Source organism: Cucurbita pepo, chromosome 11 (genome assembly GCF_057944985.1).
Source record: "Cucurbita pepo subsp. pepo isolate OVF chromosome 11, ASM5794498v1, whole genome shotgun sequence".
Classification (NCBI taxonomy): Eukaryota; Viridiplantae; Streptophyta; class Magnoliopsida; order Cucurbitales; family Cucurbitaceae; genus Cucurbita; species Cucurbita pepo.
The window spans coordinates 1,279,903-1,299,597 of record NC_141808.1 but is presented as its reverse complement, the minus strand read 5'-3'; the positions used below and the strand labels follow the sequence as shown (position 1 = coordinate 1,299,597).

Genomic DNA, 19,695 nt, shown 5'->3' with positions numbered 1-19,695 from the left:
ATTTAACAAGATATCTGATATAAAAAAGAAATGATTACGTGAACTGTCCCATTAGGCTCAAATTTTATTATTTTAGTATAATATTATTGCCAAACAAAGCTAATCTTTTTGGTCCTTTCCGAAAAAACGACCCACCAAGACCAAATCAATTTCCAAATTAGAAATTGATATAAACTAAGAGAACAAAAAAACTTCATTATAATTTATGAAACAAGAAAAAAAAAAAGGACAAATTTTGTACGGTATGTTTGAGAGAATTCTAGCTAAAAATCTCTCGGAATTAAAATCGTCAGCTACATTCTTCCGATCTCTTTGAATAATTTCTCGAGTACAGTTTTGGTGTATATTAGTAACCGAAAACAGCTACTCGAGAGAGAGAGAGAGAGAGAGAGATTTGGGTATCCATAACGCTAAATACCTCGATGACTGTTAGATTCGATTCAATTTAGTTCGATTCAGCTCGGGTTTATCGGAGCATGGAAGTAAGGGACTGAAAGACCTGTTCCTCGCAAGGGATAGTAAGACCCATATGGTGACTAAACCCGAACTCCTCCTCAGCCAATTGGAGAAGAATTTGAAACTCAGGCGACGTCAAGACCGTGAGCGGCACGATGTAGCGGCTCCTATTCTCACTCACATACACCACAAAATGCCCCTTCGGCACATCCACCGGAATCTCCCCCGCACCGCCGCCGCCAACGCCGCCGCATTGCAGCTGATTGTTCTTGTTCTTACTGCTCCTCAAACCTGAGCAACGCTTCATAATTTGCTTCACCACCGCCATGGATAAATGAAATGGAATGAGTGAAGGGTTTGGGGAAATGGGGTTCGATATTTATGGGGGAGAAGACTCGGAGGTAACAAAATCATGTGGGGTTGTGGAGGAGGAAGCAAAGGACAGGCCATATGTGTACGATGGTGGGACCCACCTTTTTCCTTTAAAAAAAAAATTATTTATTTATTTTATATTATCATGGCTTCCAACACGTATTCCTTTTCATTCTTTTATTATTTTATTATTAATGTTACAACCGTATATTCATTATTTTAATCATATAGATTCCAATTTTGTAAAAATTTTATATAAATTATTCCATACTTATTATTAAAATGGTTTGTGATTATAATATATGATTGGATGAGTATATGTTATCTAAAATTTAGATTTTTTTTAAAGAAAATTTGTTATTATTTCAATATTTTTTATTTTAATAAATGAATAATTATGCGTCTAAAATGTTTCAATTTCAATCTTATATTTTTATTTTAATTTATAAAATACTCCAAAACCTTACTAAATTCTACGTTTGGTCCCTACAAAATAAATGTTAGGCCTAATTTATTGAAAAAATATGTGATGTAATTATATTTATCGATATACATGTGTCATGTGTCTCATATCCATATAAGGACTAATTGTAAATTCGATAAAATTTTGAGGTTGAAATGCAAAATTCAAAACATTAATAGGCTCAAAAACAAAAATTAGATAAAAGTAAAGGACCAATGTGAAATAACTCCCAAAAAAAAAAAAAATCTTTAATTATTTGGGTCCCAACTTTTTTTTTTTTTTATGAGAATTAATTATTATTCTTATTTAATTATTAGTTTATAGGTCTATTTTGTTTTTATTTTATTTTTCATTAAAAAAAATAGAGAGGATGTTGTAACTAGAAATAATAATAGAGATTTTGAATAAGCTTTGGTTAATGGATACTGACATTAATGGAAATTTTAAAATGTAAATTCATTCATTATATTTAATTATATATATATAAAGGAAAAAAAAAATAATCCTAATATTTCGTGAAAATATGATATTTTTTAATATAATTCACTATTTTAGGGTTTTGCAAAATATATATATATATATATATATATATATATAAATAAAAGACACACGAAAATGACTGTTCCTTTCTCATGGCTACAAACGAAACATTATCCTCAACGATGTCTTTAATGAATCCTTCCATTATCTATGCTTCGGGGGTGTTTTTTACGTTCATGAATCAAATATTCAAATTAATTAATGTAAATTCGAAAATTATAGGAAATGTTAATTCTTTTGATGTAAACGATGTTGACAAATGCTTATGTTTTTTTGAAGTCAACCCTTTCTTTAAATCTTTTGGAAGTTGTTTCCACTTTATGTTACAAGTGTGATCGTATTTAACTTATAAATGTATATAGACTATGTTCTTTGATATCATTAATATCATCAAACTGATAATATGAACATAATATTGATCTGTTTTTGTTTTTAATTAAAAAAATTGCTAATAATTTCCTTCGTTGAGTAATTATCTACCCGAACAAAAGTTTACATTCATGTTGACTTTGAAGCTAAAGTCAAATGCTCGATGGTAAAAAGAGCAACGAAAGTAGATTATTGAGCCAAAAGATGGTTTTTGTGTAGTTTTTTTAGGGTTTAGGGTACGAGATTATATTGAGTTGAAATAAACTAAAACCAAGTCGAGCGTTTTATTTGGAATCAAAGGAGTCGATTTGGTACGTAAATGTCATCATACGTAAGTTGAATTGAGCTGACTTAGTGGGATATTGGAATGTTTCTATCGAGTAGACGTATTAATTGCTGACACATAATGTCATTCATAATAGTCGTTTCATAACCGTATGAACATGTAGATGGATGAGACTTATCCAAATAAATTCATTTCAATCTACGTCAATATGAACACAAATATAATTTTTATTATATTTATAATGTCGCATATTATTAATATAGTCGTAATAAATATAGATATATAAGAAAATTTGTTAATAGTGTGACATTGACATGAAAATGCATAATCTTAGGTTATAATAATAAAGGAGTAGGTTTTTTTTTAATGATTATTTCAAATTTTAATTTTTTTGTTTTTGATATCCAGCTGGCATGAAATATAAATAATTAGAATTAAAAGAAAAAACAAAGTGAAAATTGAAGGTTCCAAGAAGCACGTGCCGGCAGTATGGTCCCACCGGTGCTCACTCTCATGGATAATTTGACTTTCTATATTTTATTAAAAACAAGTAAACGTGTTCTCTTTCTCTCTCTTCCCTACATAAAAGTGTTAATTATATTAATCAAATTTAAATTTTGAAAATTGTAATGAATATTTGAATTTTTAAGTTTATAATAAATTTCACCAAATTTAAAAAAAATTTAAACTCAATTTTTAATTTTTAATTATAAATTTTTAATATCAAAATTAAATTTTTTTTAATATATTTGATACATGGACGAACAAGTCTGAAGCTTACTTTAGAGATTTCGTTCCATCGAGAAAGATCATTTTTACTTACTACGTGATCGATCAAGTTTGGTGATTGCTCCCTTCAGTCGGATGTGGACATTTTAGAAATTCTAAATTAACTTCTTATCCAACTGGAACAGATTTTAATAAAATTACCTTGAAATGTAAATAATCTTTAAATTTTGGTATTTGAGCAAAATTTAAAATAATAATAATAATAATAATAATAAATAACATATAGAATTCTATTTTTCAATTTTTAAATATAATATTTTAAAGTTGCTAATATTTAGTATGAATGCCTTGTCAGCATTTGACCACGTAGTCACATTCAAACCTAAGTACGTTCGGATTTGTCTACGTGTCACATTCTTATTTGACTAATTCTTTTCCTTTTTTTCCTCAAAAGCTTATTTGACTAAATTGTATTTCATATTGAATATAATAAACAAGCTCATAATTTTCAACAATAATAATTATAATGATTTGAAACACATTGGTCCATTAGAAATAATAATAATAATAATATCAATACATAAACTCAATTTTTTAAAGCTACACAATTAAGAATAGAAGCTACACAATTGTTAATTTTAAAAATTACATTTTTTATTATATATATATATATATAATTTTATAATCAATTTCTTTTCATTGTTTATTCTCCAATTCTCCCATTATAAATCTTAATTAAAAAAAACAACTCGAACCAACTCAATCCAAGAAATTTATAGATGGGTTAAGTTAGGTTGGATTCATTATTTAATAAAAATTATTTGAACTGAAAAATTTACAACTCGAACAATGAGATTTGGTCTAGAAAGTGTCTCTACTCGATCCACGAACACCCCACCTCTACAAAGTGTGGGGTAAACGACATGAGGTAACGAGGGCAGTGTGAATATCTATACTCTTCCACGCTGCATATGCTTCCTGCAGAAATTACTGTAGCATGTGCTTCTACATTAATTTTTAAAATCTCCATTAAAAAGAAAAAAGAAAATAGAATAATTGAAATGGAAGAAGGACAATTTGGTCACAGGGGTAAAAAAGAAAGGCATGTCCTGTGAAGGAGATGAATTGTTAACCAGACGCGGGAAGGGCAGAAAGTCATATATGCCCCCACCCTTCATACAAAGGGCGGTGACTTTCTTATATAATTAAATATAAATTTTATTGCTGAACGACAGGTCGGATCCGAGTTGGAAGTGTGGACTTTTGCCAGCAAGGCTATTCCCATCCCCATGCACGTACTATTTCCTTCGCCGTCAGTTTGTATAATTTCTCGCTATTTTAAATTTTTTATTTTATATAATAAGTTAATTTTAGGATATGTTTGAAATAATATTTTACCGTTGGATGTCTCAACCTTATTTTCTCCAAAAGAAAAATAATGGAGTAGTAAATTAAATTAAATGGGACTTAAAGGAAAGTAAATAAAGGGCCCCCAACCCATTTCGAAGGACTTTACGGACGTACCTTAGCCAATGGTACGACACGACGACCCAATGTGAGCATTAAGGTAAGGCGACATGTCGTTTTGGACAAGTTAGGCCTGCTCTTTGCACCCACTCTGGGGCACAACACTGGACCCAGCTTAACTACTTCTTCTGCTAATCGAAGCTCTTACATCGAACCACGATGCAGGAGGGGGGGCTCGTGATACAGGACCACATGGTTGCAAGGGTCAGGAGGATGTAGTACCTCATCTGCTGCTATGGCCACCGAACCTAAAGTTAAACGATTGTTTACATGTTCGTACTTTTGACTCGAAAAATAAAATTTGAGGGTTAAATAAAAATAACGAGTTTTAAGCTTAAAATTAAGAAAACATTAAAATGGGAATATGAGATCGATGGATAGAACGTACCTGTTACGTGAGAAATGAGTCGTGCATAAATAAATCAAGATTACAACAAAACGAGAGATCAAGATTACAACAAAACGAGAGTGATATTGAGTATATGATAGTTGCCCTTTCGAGCAATGTAACATCATCTAACAATCCTTCTAACTATAAACTTCAAAAAGCCTATCATCTCAACAAATTCATCATCAAACGGACAGTCTGTTTTCATGCTAAAATTACTAAATCAATTGTGGCAAAGAGAATCCCTGGCCTCATCACCATGTTATCTCGTGCAGACACAGATAGAAACATAACAATTAAGTAACTTTCCAACTAAAGAGATGAAATCTTGGGCATATAGCATTCACAACTAGGAAAGGACGCATTGACCGAGATTCGTAAGGGTACTCTACTTTTTAACTGCTGATTTCTCTATCGACCTTTGTTCTTTTGGCACTAGTAGGCATTTCTGGCACGCTACTACTTCTCTGCTGGAACACGGGGTCGTGCTGATACGCACAATTAGCTCCATGTCGACATCCTCTCGGGCTGTTAAAATATATGCAGGGTTTCATTATCTTGAACTTTGCTTCTCTTGATGGCTGGTTCTGTAAGAACTCTTGGTTTGTACCCAAGAGTTGGTTGTGACGGTTCGGGAATTGCTGCTGCCGAGGGGGATCGTCCTGTCTCTCCCCTCCATGTTGCTGAATCAAACTTTTATAGTAATTCAAGTCCTTCATTGGGGCTCCATTGGAGGGCAGGGAAGAAGAAACTGGTACACTCCTTGAGGAAGGGTGTGCGTTGGGGACAGGTGCTACACTCCCTCCATTTGGTTGAGAGAAAAAAGGAGGCGTAATGGTGGCATTGGTTTCGGACATAGGCATATGTACAAGCTGTGGGTCAGGAGATGATATTGGCTTTTGAGTGCTTGTGACAACACCAGAATCCACAACCAGCTGTTCGATCATTTTTGGATTGTTGAGAATATTAACAAGTAATTCGCGGTCGATCGAGTTACCTATCTCATTGCTCTTCACAAGTGCACCGAGTGCCGCGGATGCAGCAGCTAGAACATCATGTTTGTTGCCAAGATCCATTCCAGCCATAGAACTCACACTAGAAGTAGAAGACATCGCATTTAGTAAAACATGTTGAGATGTGGATCTACCAGCAGGAGTAAATGGGGAGGGCTGTGCACTCGTATTAAGGACAGAGGCGGGGCTTGCGTAATCAGACGAGGTTTCGGTTGTTGCATCTTCATCTTCAACAGGAGTAATGGGAATCAGAGGTGTTCGACTGTCATCTACATTGGCACGTTCTGAATCAGCTACTACGGATGGGCTGTAGGGATGCAAACCAAACGGATTTTCAGTATAAAGAATAACAAACAAACCAATGCCAAAACAGAACTATAAGGTGCAAAGGAAGTAATCAACTTAGGAGGAATTGCAGATGGCCGAGGATAAACCGCTTCAAGTACTCTCATCTCTCTCTGATTTTCAACAACTACCTCTTGGCTTTCTTCACCAACAACCACTTGCCACGTCAAATTCAGCACAAACTACGGGAATAAACATTAAAAGGAAAAGAAGAAAAAAAACTGCCATGGGACAAAAAGCATGAATTTCATGTTAAACTTGCAGAGCTATAGTTCTAGTTGTTCAACATAAATTGAAAATGAAATCACTACTTACCTTAGGCGGACATCTCCATTGATTAACAGGAATCTGTGAGAGCTTAATCTGCGACTGATTCTCTGAATGAGCTACTTCAAATCCAGGAGGCAAAGTGTCATCAGAACCTGACCCAGTAGAATGCAAGAGCCACGATGCCTTTGCTTGAAGGTGATCTTGGGCACCCAATCCCACTTGGGAAGGACAATCCTCAGACAAGAACAGCCTAACCTGCAAACGAATGATGCATTTGTTTCCTGTTAGCATATAAAAGACATTCAAACAAAAGGAGCCAAATTAGAACCTAAACTACCTACTACCAAAAATGAGAGAGAAAAAAAAAATTCATCCGAAATTACAAGGACAGATTGATAATTACAAAAACTCCTAGAAGCGTGAGGTTCGAGTCATAGAGGTACAAGCTACTCTTCAAAAAATATGTTATAAAACATATGTTTGGACGAACATATTCGCTTACTACTTGTAAGCATATAAAAAAATATAAATAATCATAAAACTTTTAGTTTCTAATATCAACAATTTATATAAAATCTACACGATGTTATCATAATGTGTGTATTTCTAAGCTAAATATACATACATATAACTTAAAACAACATTGCACTATGATAATTACAAAAACTCCTAGAAATATGAGGTTCGAATCATAGAGGTACAAGCTACTCTTCAAAAAATATGTTATAAAACATATGTTTGGATGAACATACTCGCTTACTACTTGTAAGCGTATAAAAAAAAATAATAGTCACAAAACTTTTAGTTTCTAATATCAACAATTTATATAAAATCTACACGATGTTATCATAATGTGTGTATTTCTAAGCTAAATATATATACATATAACTTAAAACAACATTGCACTATAATCCTATGATATGTTAGGGTTACATTATTTTTTATATATAAACAAACTTAAAATATTTCAGTGTGAAGCAAAAGGAAGTACTAAATGAACGTAATATTTTATCGTTCTTATAGAATTTTGGGAATTTAACAGTATCACAACATTTGATTATAGATATAAATACAAGAACTGAGATATTAGAGAAATAAAGTGATAATGAACTAGAAAATACAAATAGACACCTAAACAGTTGGAGGAACTTGGAACCCTCCTCCAAGTAAACTCAAGCCCCAAGAACTCAAACCATTGCCTTCCTTACTCCTCTCCCACTTCGTCCAGGTAGAACCACATCCTACTGGAAAATTCTCTGGCTAATAACTAATATCCCCTTAGTATCTAAGAATGGTAGGCAGAGGGAGAAGGAACAGATAGATATGTCACCTAAACTAAAAAAACATTGGAATAATTTAGTTAAAATCGTTTTTTCCGTTAATCAACTAAAAGTCGAGAACCTTTTAAAACTCTATCCTAGAAGTTAGGAACTAAAATGTCACTATTTTAAACTTAGGATTAGGACCAAATAAAAGTCAAAAGTGTATTTCACCTAAAAAGATTCTTAACTCCATAAATTGTTACTTTCTTAATTAAAGATTCTAATGGGTATTCTCAACATCACCATCACAGTTACAAAATGTAGAGATTTATTTCTTCAAGCAGATTGATATGAATCTTCAAGCTATTGTATGAGGTGCAAAGACGGTTTGTTCAAACGGAGGCAAGACCTCTGGTGAACTTAAATGCTATACCCTGCCTCGAAGTGATCTTGTGGGCATATGCCTTCGTGAAATAAAACTTGTAAACAATTGGGTCTATGTTATCAATCCATTCATTTTCATTATGCGATTGATTTGAATTTAGACACAAAAAATTGTGATACAGAAAATTTTCCATTTACTTCACTATTCCCAGGATACTTGAAATTAGTGGCTAAACCAGAATTGAGCCATGAGACTCAAATTGTGTTCTTCACGGAGATAAGCAGTAAGTAAAGCATGATAATGAAGCAAAGGTTTAAAACACAAATGTTTCTAGGTAGAAATGAAATTTAGACTAAAACTACACTAATTAGAACGATGAGGAGGGGGAAAAAATCCCAAAATCGAGGCGGCAGATGACTAGTTCCCAAAATTGTTCTCCGTTTAATGAAATTAAGCCCTAAATACGTCAAATTAAATCAGAGGAAACGTAGTTATTACCTGACGGAGATTAAGATCTGACGCCCATGAAACCCTTTTTCCTTTGTGCAATCCTCGCATATTTAAAGGTACTCAAACTGCTATCTCTTCAAATGTTTCACGGTTAAGAGTCGGAATTTGATCCCGATGAGAATGAAAGCCCGACTGCTATCTCGTCGAATCCGGGCTCCGTTTTTCAAACTTTTAAAGAAGATTCTGTTATCATTCCTAAATCGAAACGTGTCAACAAATTGTGCAAGGTGGAATTGCAGAAGGCTGATCTAGATTTGCATGTAACATAAACAAGACAGAGAGATCGAAGAAAACCCTAGATCCTCTGGTTCAGGCTTCCCGGCTACCGCCTCATCATTTCCTTTTGGCTTCGTTTCCTTATTTCAAGTACATTTGTGTTTATTTTGGCTTCTACCAAAATTTACTCTACCTGAGATGCAATGCATTGGATTTGGAAGACGCATTAACTTTAGGTTAAAAAAATATTTTTTTTATCCATAATTTTTAACAACTTTAGTTCACGTTTATTCCGATCAAATTAATCCATCTCCTCAAAATTTTCATCAAAATTTAATATTATTTTTATTATTTAAACACTCGAAATCCCCCGTTAATTTATTGATTTACTTTCGTAAGAAATTATGTCAACCTCAATTTTAAAACACATTAGGAAGAGATTTCCACACATTTGTCACATTTGTAAGGAATGATGTCGGATCTCACAATCCACCCCTTTGAAGGCCAGCGAGTAGGCTCTGATACCATTTGTAATCGCAAAAATCCACCAAAGTAAGGAATTTTATTTCCGTAACCGATGTGAGATCTCGCAATCCACTCCCTTTGGGGGCCAACATACTCGTTGGCACACCGCTTGGTGTCTGGCTCTGATTCCATTTGTAACAGTTAAAGGCCACTGTTAGTAGATATTGTCCCCTTTAGCCCGTTACGTATAGCTGTCAGCCTCACAATTTTAAAACACGTTTACTAGAGAGAGATTTGCATACACTCACAAATACATTGTTTAACACTAATTTTTACAATAAAAACTAAATCATTACAAATTTAACACTATTTTTTTTTATAGAAAATTGAAAGTAAATAGACTAATTGTTATTTTCGAGCAAAATAATTTCAACATTTAGAAGTGAGAACCCATGATCTCGTATAATTCACCATTTCAGGAAAGTGCATGAACCCACCCTCACCCCTGGTAGATATTGTTCTATTTGATCTTTTCCTTTAAAAATTTTAAAATGCGTTTGTCCTTTACCAGGCATGCTTCGTTTCCAATCTAACAAATAAACATATAGTGTTGTGACCCAACTTCTTTCTGAATCTCTAAAGAACATTAAAGGTACATAGGGAATAGAAATAAAAGAGGGCTCAATTATATTCTGTTTATAAAGGTAAAAAAGCTGGGGAAAAAAGAATACATATCCTTTGAATCTCTTCATCACACTGTAGCTAGCTCAAACACAAACACAAGCAAAACCATTTGTAACAAATCTAGTAAATATGACGCACACAATGACCACAAACTTGTAAATTACTAACAGGTGATGGAAAATTTTTGAAGGGGGCAGGGGGAAATGGAGAGATAACAAACAAACAAACAATTAGTAGATAGAAATGGCAATTTACACATCTTTCCTGAGCAGATCCACACCTCCTGGCTTCATTAACTAAGCTCATGAAAGTGTAGATCAGAAATTAGCTGCTGCACGCATTCAGGTCAAGTTGTCTCCTCAAGCTGGTTACCACCATGTGGTTGCCTGCTTACCTTCGCCACATTTTCTCTGAAAGTAGGATTCAGGAAAGAAGATGTGACGTTTCGAAAGAATTCATATCATGATATACGATGGTAACTTTAGAGATTAATACATTTTAAGAGACATTGTAAATCACTAACACTTCTTGTAACAGCTCAATCCCACCGCTAGCATATATTGTCCACGTTGAGCTTTCTCTTTCGGGCTTCCCCTCAAAGTTTTTAAAATGCATATGCTAGGAAGAGGTTTCCACACCCTTATAAAGAATGTTTCATTCTCCTCCCCAACCGATGAAGTGTTAGGAATCACAAATCTCCACAATGGTATGATATTGTCCACTTTGAGCATAAGCTCTTATGACTTTGCTTTGGGCTTCCTCAAAAGACCTCATACCAATGGAGATGTATTCCTTACTTAAAAACCCATGATCATTCCCTAAATTAGCCAATGTGAGACTCCCTCCCCTCAAACAAATTACAACATAGAGCCTCCACTGAGGCCAATGGAGCCCTAGAACAACATCCCCTTAATTGAGGCTCGACTCATTCTCTAGAGTCCTCAAACAAAGTACACTTTAGTCACTTTTGACTACACCTTCGAGGTTCACAATTCTTTGTTCGATATTTGAGGATTCTATTGACATGGCTAAATTTAGGGCATGCCTCTAATACCATGGTAGGAATCACGGATATCGACAATGGTATGATATTGTCCACTTTGAGAATAAGCTTTCATGACTTTGCTTTGGGCTTCCCCAAAAGGCCTCATAGCAAGGAAGATGTATTCCTTACTTATAAACTCATGATCATTTTCTAAATGAGCCAATGTAAGACTCCCTCCCAACAATTCTCAACCTGACGATCTCACACCCCTCACCCCCACTTTAAGAAGTATGCGTACCATCACTTGAAGAAGTTAAATTGAGAGGAATGCGTACCATTTCCCTTCACTCCCTGCTGGGTTCGAGATGTTGACTGCTGAATGCGTGGAGATCCTTGCCGGCCATCAGCAGGTAAGGAATGCCTTTTCTTGATGTATAATTCTCCATCTTGAACATCCGGACTTGATCTTGGGGAGTTGATTGAGGCCTTGGCTCTAGCAGATTGTGTGGCTTGCATGAAGTGAGGAAGAGAGTTACTACTAATGCTCTCTTTTAATTCCTTTTCAACATTTTCCGGTCGTGCTGAATCAAATGAGTTTCTTCTCTTCCCAGTCTTCTGATCTTTGTAAGAATTATCTGTACTACTCCTCGAGCCAGAATTGCAATTTAAACTGGATGGTGATTTCTTTCCTGCTGATGGAGACTTTTGCTTTTGGCTCTTATCAGTTTTATCCCGTTTAGCCTTGATTGATACCTGACTAGACGGTGTTCCTTGAGATTCTGGGACATTTAAATGGCTTCTTGGAGAAGCTTCTGGAGATGATCTATATGTTTGATGATCATGACCCGTATCAGCCTCCTTTTTTCTCTGTTGATCTGATGAACTTCTCTCTAGCTTTGATTCACTAACTTCTGGTGCAGAGTCTACAACAGCTACTGAAGTGATGGAATGGCCATTAGATTCACTAACTTCTTCTGGTTGATCCACAAGAAGTTGGGTACCCTTTTGCATTGGGGTAATAGAACCCTGGACTTCAACTTCCGTGATTAGATCACTGCTAGGATCTTGGACTCCTTTCTTTGAAACATCATTTTCATGTGGATCTGCCACTCCTGCTTCGGATATATCAGGTGAATCAAGGGTGGAAGAAATAGAGAGCTCGGTGCCACATTCAGAGACACCAACTTGAACTATCCTAGATGCCGGAAGGACAATATTTTCATCTGCACTTGACTCCTTCGTCCTCGGTAAAGTGTCTGTTGTGGATGATACTGTTTCAGAATGAGGTTCAATTCCATCATCTTGATACATTGATCTAATTGTTCCAGTTGAATATGATGGTGAACTCAGCTGTTCAAATTTTTCCTGGGCATTGATAAATGATGGATTGTTCACCTTCCTTAATCCAAGCACAAATTTCTTACCCTCATTCTCCAGTTGTTCGGGGGCTAATCTTTTCAGAGGATTCGACTCTGTTTGTAAACCTACATCATCCATCTGTATTTTCTGATCTTGAACAGAACTAACCTTAGTTGATATCTCTTTAGCTTCAGCTGTTCTAGCAGTCTCTGGAAGAGGCTGCTCCAGATTATCTTTCACTAATGAAGATTGAGAGCAGCTGGTCTGAGATTGTAAGTTATCTGCGTCACAAGTCATTAAATCTTCACTTTCAGATGGTGAAACTGATTTAATGGTGCTGGAGTTCAAATCTTCTGTTTCAGACAAAGCTTTTGAGTCAATTCGATCCTCAGCATGAGACTCCTCGATTTCTCCTTTCGTTAGCTCAGTGTCTGATTCTTCTTTCTTCAGCTCCTCGGTTTCTTTTTCCAATTGATCAGGGACTAGTTCTTCTTCCTTCGGCTCCAAGACATCCGATGATGAAACAGCCATCCAGCGCTCCAACCATTTCCAAGCAGAGTCGTTTTTGGAAGGATCACACTTGATTTTGATTGGGTTGTTCCTTGGTGTTGATTCCAACAACTTCAAGTACAAAATTGACGGATAAGATTAGCACACCGCATAGTGGCCAAACAAGGAATCAAAACATCTAACATTATCAAAATACCTGCCGGGCAAAATTATTGCTAAGTAGCTTTTCAATTGAAATATATCTCAAATTGGATTTTGTTTTCCCTCCCTTCACCTGCAATATAAACGATATTGTTTAAACAAGGCAAGAAAAATTATCTAGGAATGCATAATGAAGTAAATCAAAATACTATCTTGTGAAAAGTTAAATGGCAGAAACAGAACGCCAAATAAAAACAATGAACAACCAAAATTACATCCAAATCTTGCCAAGGTGGGTCCAGTTTCTCAAGATGACATGATTCGAAAACCAGAAGAATTACCGTGATTTTTGAACCAGGATTTTCCTTCTCATTCTTCTTATGCAGCTCATCTGGAGCTGATCCCCCAGGAGAGAGACGAGCACGACGAGCACGTACAATAGCTTGCATTTTGACAATGGCTTGAGCACAGCGGAGTGTTCCCACAGCATGTCTCCTTACCAAGAACCCACGAACAGCAGCTTGCACCTTTATGACATTCTTGAGTTTAAGCAGCTCCCTCTGTGCCTGCCAACATGTCATGGATGGAGATGTTAGAACTTCATTAAACAACCAATAAGAATCTCAGGCTAAAGAACTTCTGAAATTGAGAGTACCAAGAGCCCCCTGACACCAGCCTGGATGACAACAACAATAGCCTCCTCAACCTCACTATCAACCTTACTTTCAATTTCGGATGCATCATCCACCTTATCAGATCCTTTAGGATTCTCAACGTTAGGCACATGGGTCTCCTCATTAGTGAAGTGAATTACAGTGGGTTTCTCAGGAACAGTGGAGCTAGGTGATGATTGGAAGTCGAAGGTAGTAGTTTCAAGATTCTCCTTCTCTGCAGCAGGAGTTTCTGCGATTACAGTGTTGTTGAGCACACGATGCTGGGAAGATTTCTTACGAAAACTCCAGGCTCGTTTGTCTTTCGAATCCTTACTCTGTAAGTAGAATTAAATACAACAAACTACTGTAACAGACAGAAGATACACGTCGAAATGGAAGTACATAGATGCAGTAAATTGATTCCTAGATGCAAGTGCAACAATACCAATAAATTCACCAGAATTCTTTAAACAGTAGAATCCAGAGTCATATTCTTATTTTCCAAAGCAATCTCAACCAGATCAGAAAACTCATTTTACAAAGAATTAACAACGCACAAGCATATCTTCAACTCATTCTCATGTCGAAAATTAAACACAACCAGAACCGATCCATTCAATGCCATTCAATCTTCTAGCTAATCGATTGCATTGCCAAAACTGAAACAATTCAATGTTCTTCACAACCAGAAAATCAAGTCGGCAAGAGATGCAAATCAAGCTCAAACGAAACAACACTCATGCATCGAATAGGAAAAGGGGGAAAGTCGATGAAATCAAACCGAAACAAATACTTACCTCAAGTACATCGATCTCATCTTTGTCCTTTGAATCGCTACCACATGTGATTATTTGAAAGCATGAGCGAGGCCTCCCCATGTTAAGCTTATCCGAATCTCTCTCTCTCTCTCTCTCTCTCTCACTCACTCTCTCTGTGCAGAGGACAAAACAGCCTATAATGGTGCGGTCTTGGAAATTGTAACGAGAGAGAGAGAGAAGAAAAGAGAAAAGTAGAGATGCTGTAACAAGAAACACGGATCTTAAAGCATTCCTTAAATCTAGCTCGGTTCTTCAGTTGAATTCCGCCATGGAAACTGCTCCGTCGACCTCAACGATCAGAAGAAATTCAGAGAAGACGAGATGAAGCTGTCAGATCTCTCCGCTTCGCATTCTCTCATCTCAAACAGATGCTGTTTAACTTTTCAAACCGTTTGGGGGAAAGAAAAAAGAAATTGTGGCTTTAAAATAATAAATAATAAATAAATAAATAAAAAGAAAAGCAATATCCCGAGATATACGTCGAGAAAATCGCGAGAAATTCCCCCTTTCCCCAAATAAGATGATAAATAAATAAATATTATTTTTGTTTGGTTTATTTTAGTTGCTCAATTTTAAAATAAATTTCATTTATTTTCATTGGTCATTTGGTATTCCTACTTTTAGCTTTAGTCCAACGGCATTGTGTATGCATTTTTATTGAAATTTTTAAATTTCATTAAATTCAAATGTTTTTTTTGCACTTTTTTACCATAATCTTACGGTAAAAATTATATAACGTTCATAAAAAAATAAATAAACCACGATTAATAATATTTATAAGCTTATTTTAAAATTTTAAAAATTATACGTGAGACAATGAAACATTCTTCATAAGAATATGAAAATCTCTCTATGTTAAACCCGTTTCAAAATATTTAGGCTGACAATCATACATAACGAGTGAAAGCGGACAATATTCTAACAGTGGGCTTGAGATGTTACAAATGATATCAAAGTTAGACGTCGGGTAACGTGTCAATGAGGACATTGGACTCTCGAAGGTATATGGATTGTGAGATCACACATTGGTTGAAGAGAGAAACAAAGCGTTCTTTACAAGAGTATAGAACCTCTTAACCATAAGGCTGACAGCTACCTATAATGGGCATCCGTTAAGATGGGTTGTTACATTTATTTGTTTAAACTAAGTGGGTAATTTTAGCATATCTCAGATTTTATGTTTTTATTAAATTTGATTAAATAATACATGTAAAAATGATATTTTTAATCTATTTAAAAATGGTAAATGTTAAAAAAAAAAATAATTAAAAAAAAAAAGCATCCCACGTGTCTCAGGAGAGAGAGGTAAAAAAATAATAGTAACCACCCTGCGGCCTGCACTGGTAGCTCTTTTGTCTCCAACCGCCACGTGGACCTGGCATGAGTTGGCACATCTACCCAAACAAGCGGGCTACTTTTGTCTTTTTGCTAGTCCGTCCAGATAATACTATTTTTCTATAAAAGTTAAAAAGACAAAAATAATTATAATGGTAATAATTATTATTATTTTCTTTTTTATAAAATTATAATAGTCATATACGAGTGGGATTAGGAATGGGTTGTTACACTAAGAATCTGCCACGTGGATCCCATATATATATATATATATATATATATATATATATTTTTTTTTTTTTTTTTTTTTTTTTTAATTAAGGTACATAATTTATGCTATAAAGTCGTCTCATAACATGATTTTGTTATAACAGCTAATATATTATGTCAAACTAATAATAATATGCTTTTTTCCTAAGTTCCATATTCTCTAAAGCATATCTTAAAAGAAATATTCTCACCAAAACGGATTTATGAAAATAATTCATTACACCGAACCTGTCCAAGTATAACGCTCAATACCCAGAATTTAAAATTAGTTATTAAGTGGAGTTTTGGTTAATTCCAGTACAATAAAATATTTTTGATCTGTCTAAATTAGTTAGTATAACGCTCGATGCCCAAGATTTAGAATCTAAATTAGACACTTCGTGGTTTTGGCATTTCTCTGCATCCCGTGCGACATGATTATATTACATACCTATCTCGAACTACTAAAAGTGAAGACTATCTTCATAAACCAACACGGGTCATTTTAGCATGTTTTATTCTTACTTACACGTTTCATAGATGAACGTACATCTTACTGATATAGGTAGTAATTTTCAGTTCTTTGAAGTATTTCTCACCATTCTATACTTAAGATCGCTCTCATTCAGATGTAGTATCGATTTTTCATGTGCTCTTTTTTTACTCGGACACCAAAGTTAGATCACGATTTGAACGATTCTCAAACCCTAATTATTTCTAGAATTATCGTTCAAAATTGACGATATAATGAACAATATTCTCATTAGAAACCATGAAAAGCAATAAATCAATGACTCACCTCACCCACCAAACCAACATATTAAAGCCAAAGTTGGATCATAAGTCATAGAATTATTGGTACCTATTTATGTCAACTCTTCTTCCTATTTAATCCAACTTAATTGTTTGGTTTCAAATCTCAATCATTAATTCCTTTCCCCTCGTATTCAAGTTATGAACTAACACCAAATCCCCACCTACCCTTTATTAGTGTTATACCTATTTACTCGTCGAGCTATTAACACCGTGATTTGACTTCACGATATTTTAAGAATTCAGATAAAATTTTCACCTAATTTCATTGTTTCTACTAACTACTACGAACCTAGTTTAATAGATATGACCATTTTACATTAATCTGTAAATCTCGACGCGAATTATTGATACAAAAGGTTAAAAAGTAAAATTTTGTACGTCCGTAAGAATTAAGAGTTAAAATTAATGAGAGGATCTTAGGTGCAAGAAGCACATGACAAGCAACCTCACATGAAAAAAGAAAGAAAAAAAAGCATAAATATCTTTAAGGGAGAGAAAAAAAAATGATTCTCATAATGGTAATAAATAAAAAAAGAAAAGTGCTTTTCAAAGGGCCATTATTTGAAAACTGCTCCCACATTGTGACCACTTACCTTTTTTTTATAGATAAACTTGGACCTTATTTTATATTTTATTTATTTATTCGTCCATCCGGAAGACAATATCTATTAGCAGTGGACTTGGACTACCCCACATTCTTTAGAGAAACTTTTTCTTAACGAATAATGTTTTAAACCCTTTTGGAGAAGCCTGTAAGGAAAAGTCCAAAGAGGAGGACAGTATCTACTAACGCTGGAATTGGGTTGTTGGTCCAAAGAGGAGGACACTATCTACTAGCACTAGAATTGAGCTGTTACAACATTCAAAGGAAGAGGAGGACAGTATATACTAGCGGTGGACTGAGACATTCGTTGATGATGGGTTTGGGCTGTTAGAAGATGAGGATAATATCTGCTAGCGAGAGACTTGAGCTGTATGATTATTTGAAGTTCGGAGTCGTTTAAAAAACTATAATTTTTTTATTTTATAGATTTTGGAAGGGCCACTTTTGATATGGTTAATAAAGTGACGAAGATTTTCATGTAGGCTAAGTGCAAAGTAATCGAACCCTAATAATCAATGCAATCAAATCTATGCAAATGAAATATGTAGCTTTGAGTTAATAATGGCAATATCTTTTTAAGACCATTTGGATAATATTTTGCTATAATGAAAGTCTACTCTATTTTTAGCTTTTAATCGGAGGATAAATAATTTAAAATCTTTAATAACTCTTAGTTTAATTATTATAAAAAAAAAAAAGTTTCAAAAATATTTTTAAATTTTATAAAAAAGTCAAATATATCTATCTATATATATATATATTTAATAGTGTATTTACGCGCAAGACTATTAGTCAAATCCTGCACGTGAATTTAATTGAGCTCGAATAGTCGGTTAATAAACCGTCTCTTCTTAATTTATGATTGTATTCATGACTAAATTGAATTGTAAAATTACTTAAACATGAAGTTATGTAAATAATTTTGTCGTTTATGTTTTCTAGATAAGAATTCAGTGCTAATTTCTACAGTATTCGATTAAACGAGAAATTCAATCCCGACCCTCCACTTTAATCAGCAAAACGAAGATTGTTGGAGAAATCGTGGGTAGAAAATGAAATGAAAGGTTTTGATTAATATAATCCTAAAGTTGGTGGAAATGATAATTGAAAATGTGACATGTTTGGTTTGATTGATGTTTTTAATGAAACACTGTTGAAAGTAAGGTCAGTTGTTGCAGCTTGAGAGCTACTGATGCTTACTCCCAAACTTTTCAAACTTTCGTTTTTTAAGCAAAATCATGTCTCGTGGTCCCACTTCCATAGTGTGTCGGGAAAAACTTTTGGAATTTAATCTAATAAACTTGTTCAAGAATAAAACCTTTAAATTAAATTATCTATAAAAAAAAAATGTAGATTATCTGGATGATCAAGATCCAGAGTAAATAAAATTCATTCTATAAATTTGTGATTCAAACTATTTATAAAATAACTGATCAAGACTACTTGAATGACTCTGACATGCAAATCTAACCCAAGATTAATGGGAAGATCGTAACTTTCTGGACCATCGATATGATAATGGCCACCAGCTAATTGTAATTTATAATCGTAAAAATAATTCTCTTAAATTTAAAAAATACAATAAAACCTCCTTAAATACAATACACCCGTAAAATCTATATATAACATTTTTATTTTGCCTTAAAAATTATTTTCTTACTTTTTATATTTAACTAATTACCAATTTAAGCATAGTTTGATGTAGCTATTCATGACCCGTTTCCTTTGCAAAGGCCCAAATTAATGAACTTAGTTAGGCCCATAGATTGATAAGCCCAAGACATTGGGCCCAGGGAAAAAAAAGGCAAGCTCTAACGTTGAGTCATGCATGAGTGATTACGTGTTATAACATAATTCGTCTGTGATACAACTTCCATCACCGAGCCAACGTTTTTACACCTAGATCGATCATGCCGAAGGATTTTCATCTGCAAATCACAGCCGT

General features: G+C 34.4%; 2 protein-coding genes and 1 pseudogene across 2 annotated transcripts; all 3 read right to left on the bottom strand.

Annotated features, from left to right (window-relative positions):
- Positions 1 to 191: 191 nt before the first annotated feature.
- Positions 192 to 824, bottom strand: LOC111806028 (protein SMALL AUXIN UP-REGULATED RNA 51 pseudogene; annotated as a pseudogene).
- A 4,370-nt stretch (positions 825 to 5,194) lies between these two features.
- On the bottom strand, positions 5,195 to 9,316 carry LOC111805395 (zinc finger CCCH domain-containing protein 6). The gene is made up of 4 exons (XM_023690470.2): positions 8,904 to 9,316; positions 6,804 to 7,013; positions 6,546 to 6,670; positions 5,195 to 6,450 (listed from the first exon to the last, which is right to left on the bottom strand). The coding sequence occupies exons 1-4, from the start codon at positions 8,961 to 8,963 to the stop codon at positions 5,526 to 5,528; spliced, it is 1,320 nt and encodes a 439-aa protein (XP_023546238.2). The 5' UTR covers positions 8,964 to 9,316; the 3' UTR covers positions 5,195 to 5,525.
- A 944-nt stretch (positions 9,317 to 10,260) lies between these two features.
- LOC111805214 (protein IQ-DOMAIN 32) lies at positions 10,261 to 15,146 on the bottom strand. Its single transcript, XM_023690158.2, has 6 exons — positions 14,726 to 15,146; positions 13,931 to 14,263; positions 13,617 to 13,841; positions 13,331 to 13,408; positions 11,601 to 13,245; positions 10,261 to 10,690 (listed from the first exon to the last, which is right to left on the bottom strand). The coding sequence occupies exons 1-6, from the start codon at positions 14,804 to 14,806 to the stop codon at positions 10,671 to 10,673; spliced, it is 2,382 nt and encodes a 793-aa protein (XP_023545926.2). The 5' UTR covers positions 14,807 to 15,146; the 3' UTR covers positions 10,261 to 10,670.
- Between the last annotated feature and the right edge of the window lie 4,549 nt (positions 15,147 to 19,695).

Coding starts and splice junctions, on each gene's coding strand:
- LOC111805395 (XM_023690470.2), bottom strand. CDS start 8,963: ATGCGAGGATTGCACAAAGGAAAAAGGGTTTCATGGGCGTCAGATCTT. Junction 7,014..8,903: donor CAGATCTTAATCTCCGTCAG/GTAATAACTACG, acceptor ATTCGTTTGCAG/GTTAGGCTGTTCTTGTCTGA. Junction 6,451..6,545: donor CCATCTGCAATTCCTCCTAA/GTTGATTACTTC, acceptor GCATCCCTACAG/CCCATCCGTAGTAGCTGATT.
- LOC111805214 (XM_023690158.2), bottom strand. CDS start 14,806: ATGGGGAGGCCTCGCTCATGCTTTCAAATAATCACATGTGGTAGCGAT. Junction 14,264..14,725: donor ATGAGATCGATGTACTTGAG/GTAAGTATTTGT, acceptor TTCTACTTACAG/AGTAAGGATTCGAAAGACAA. Junction 10,691..11,600: donor GCAGGGAGTGAAGGGAAATG/GTACGCATTCCT, acceptor TCCTACTTTCAG/AGAAAATGTGGCGAAGGTAA.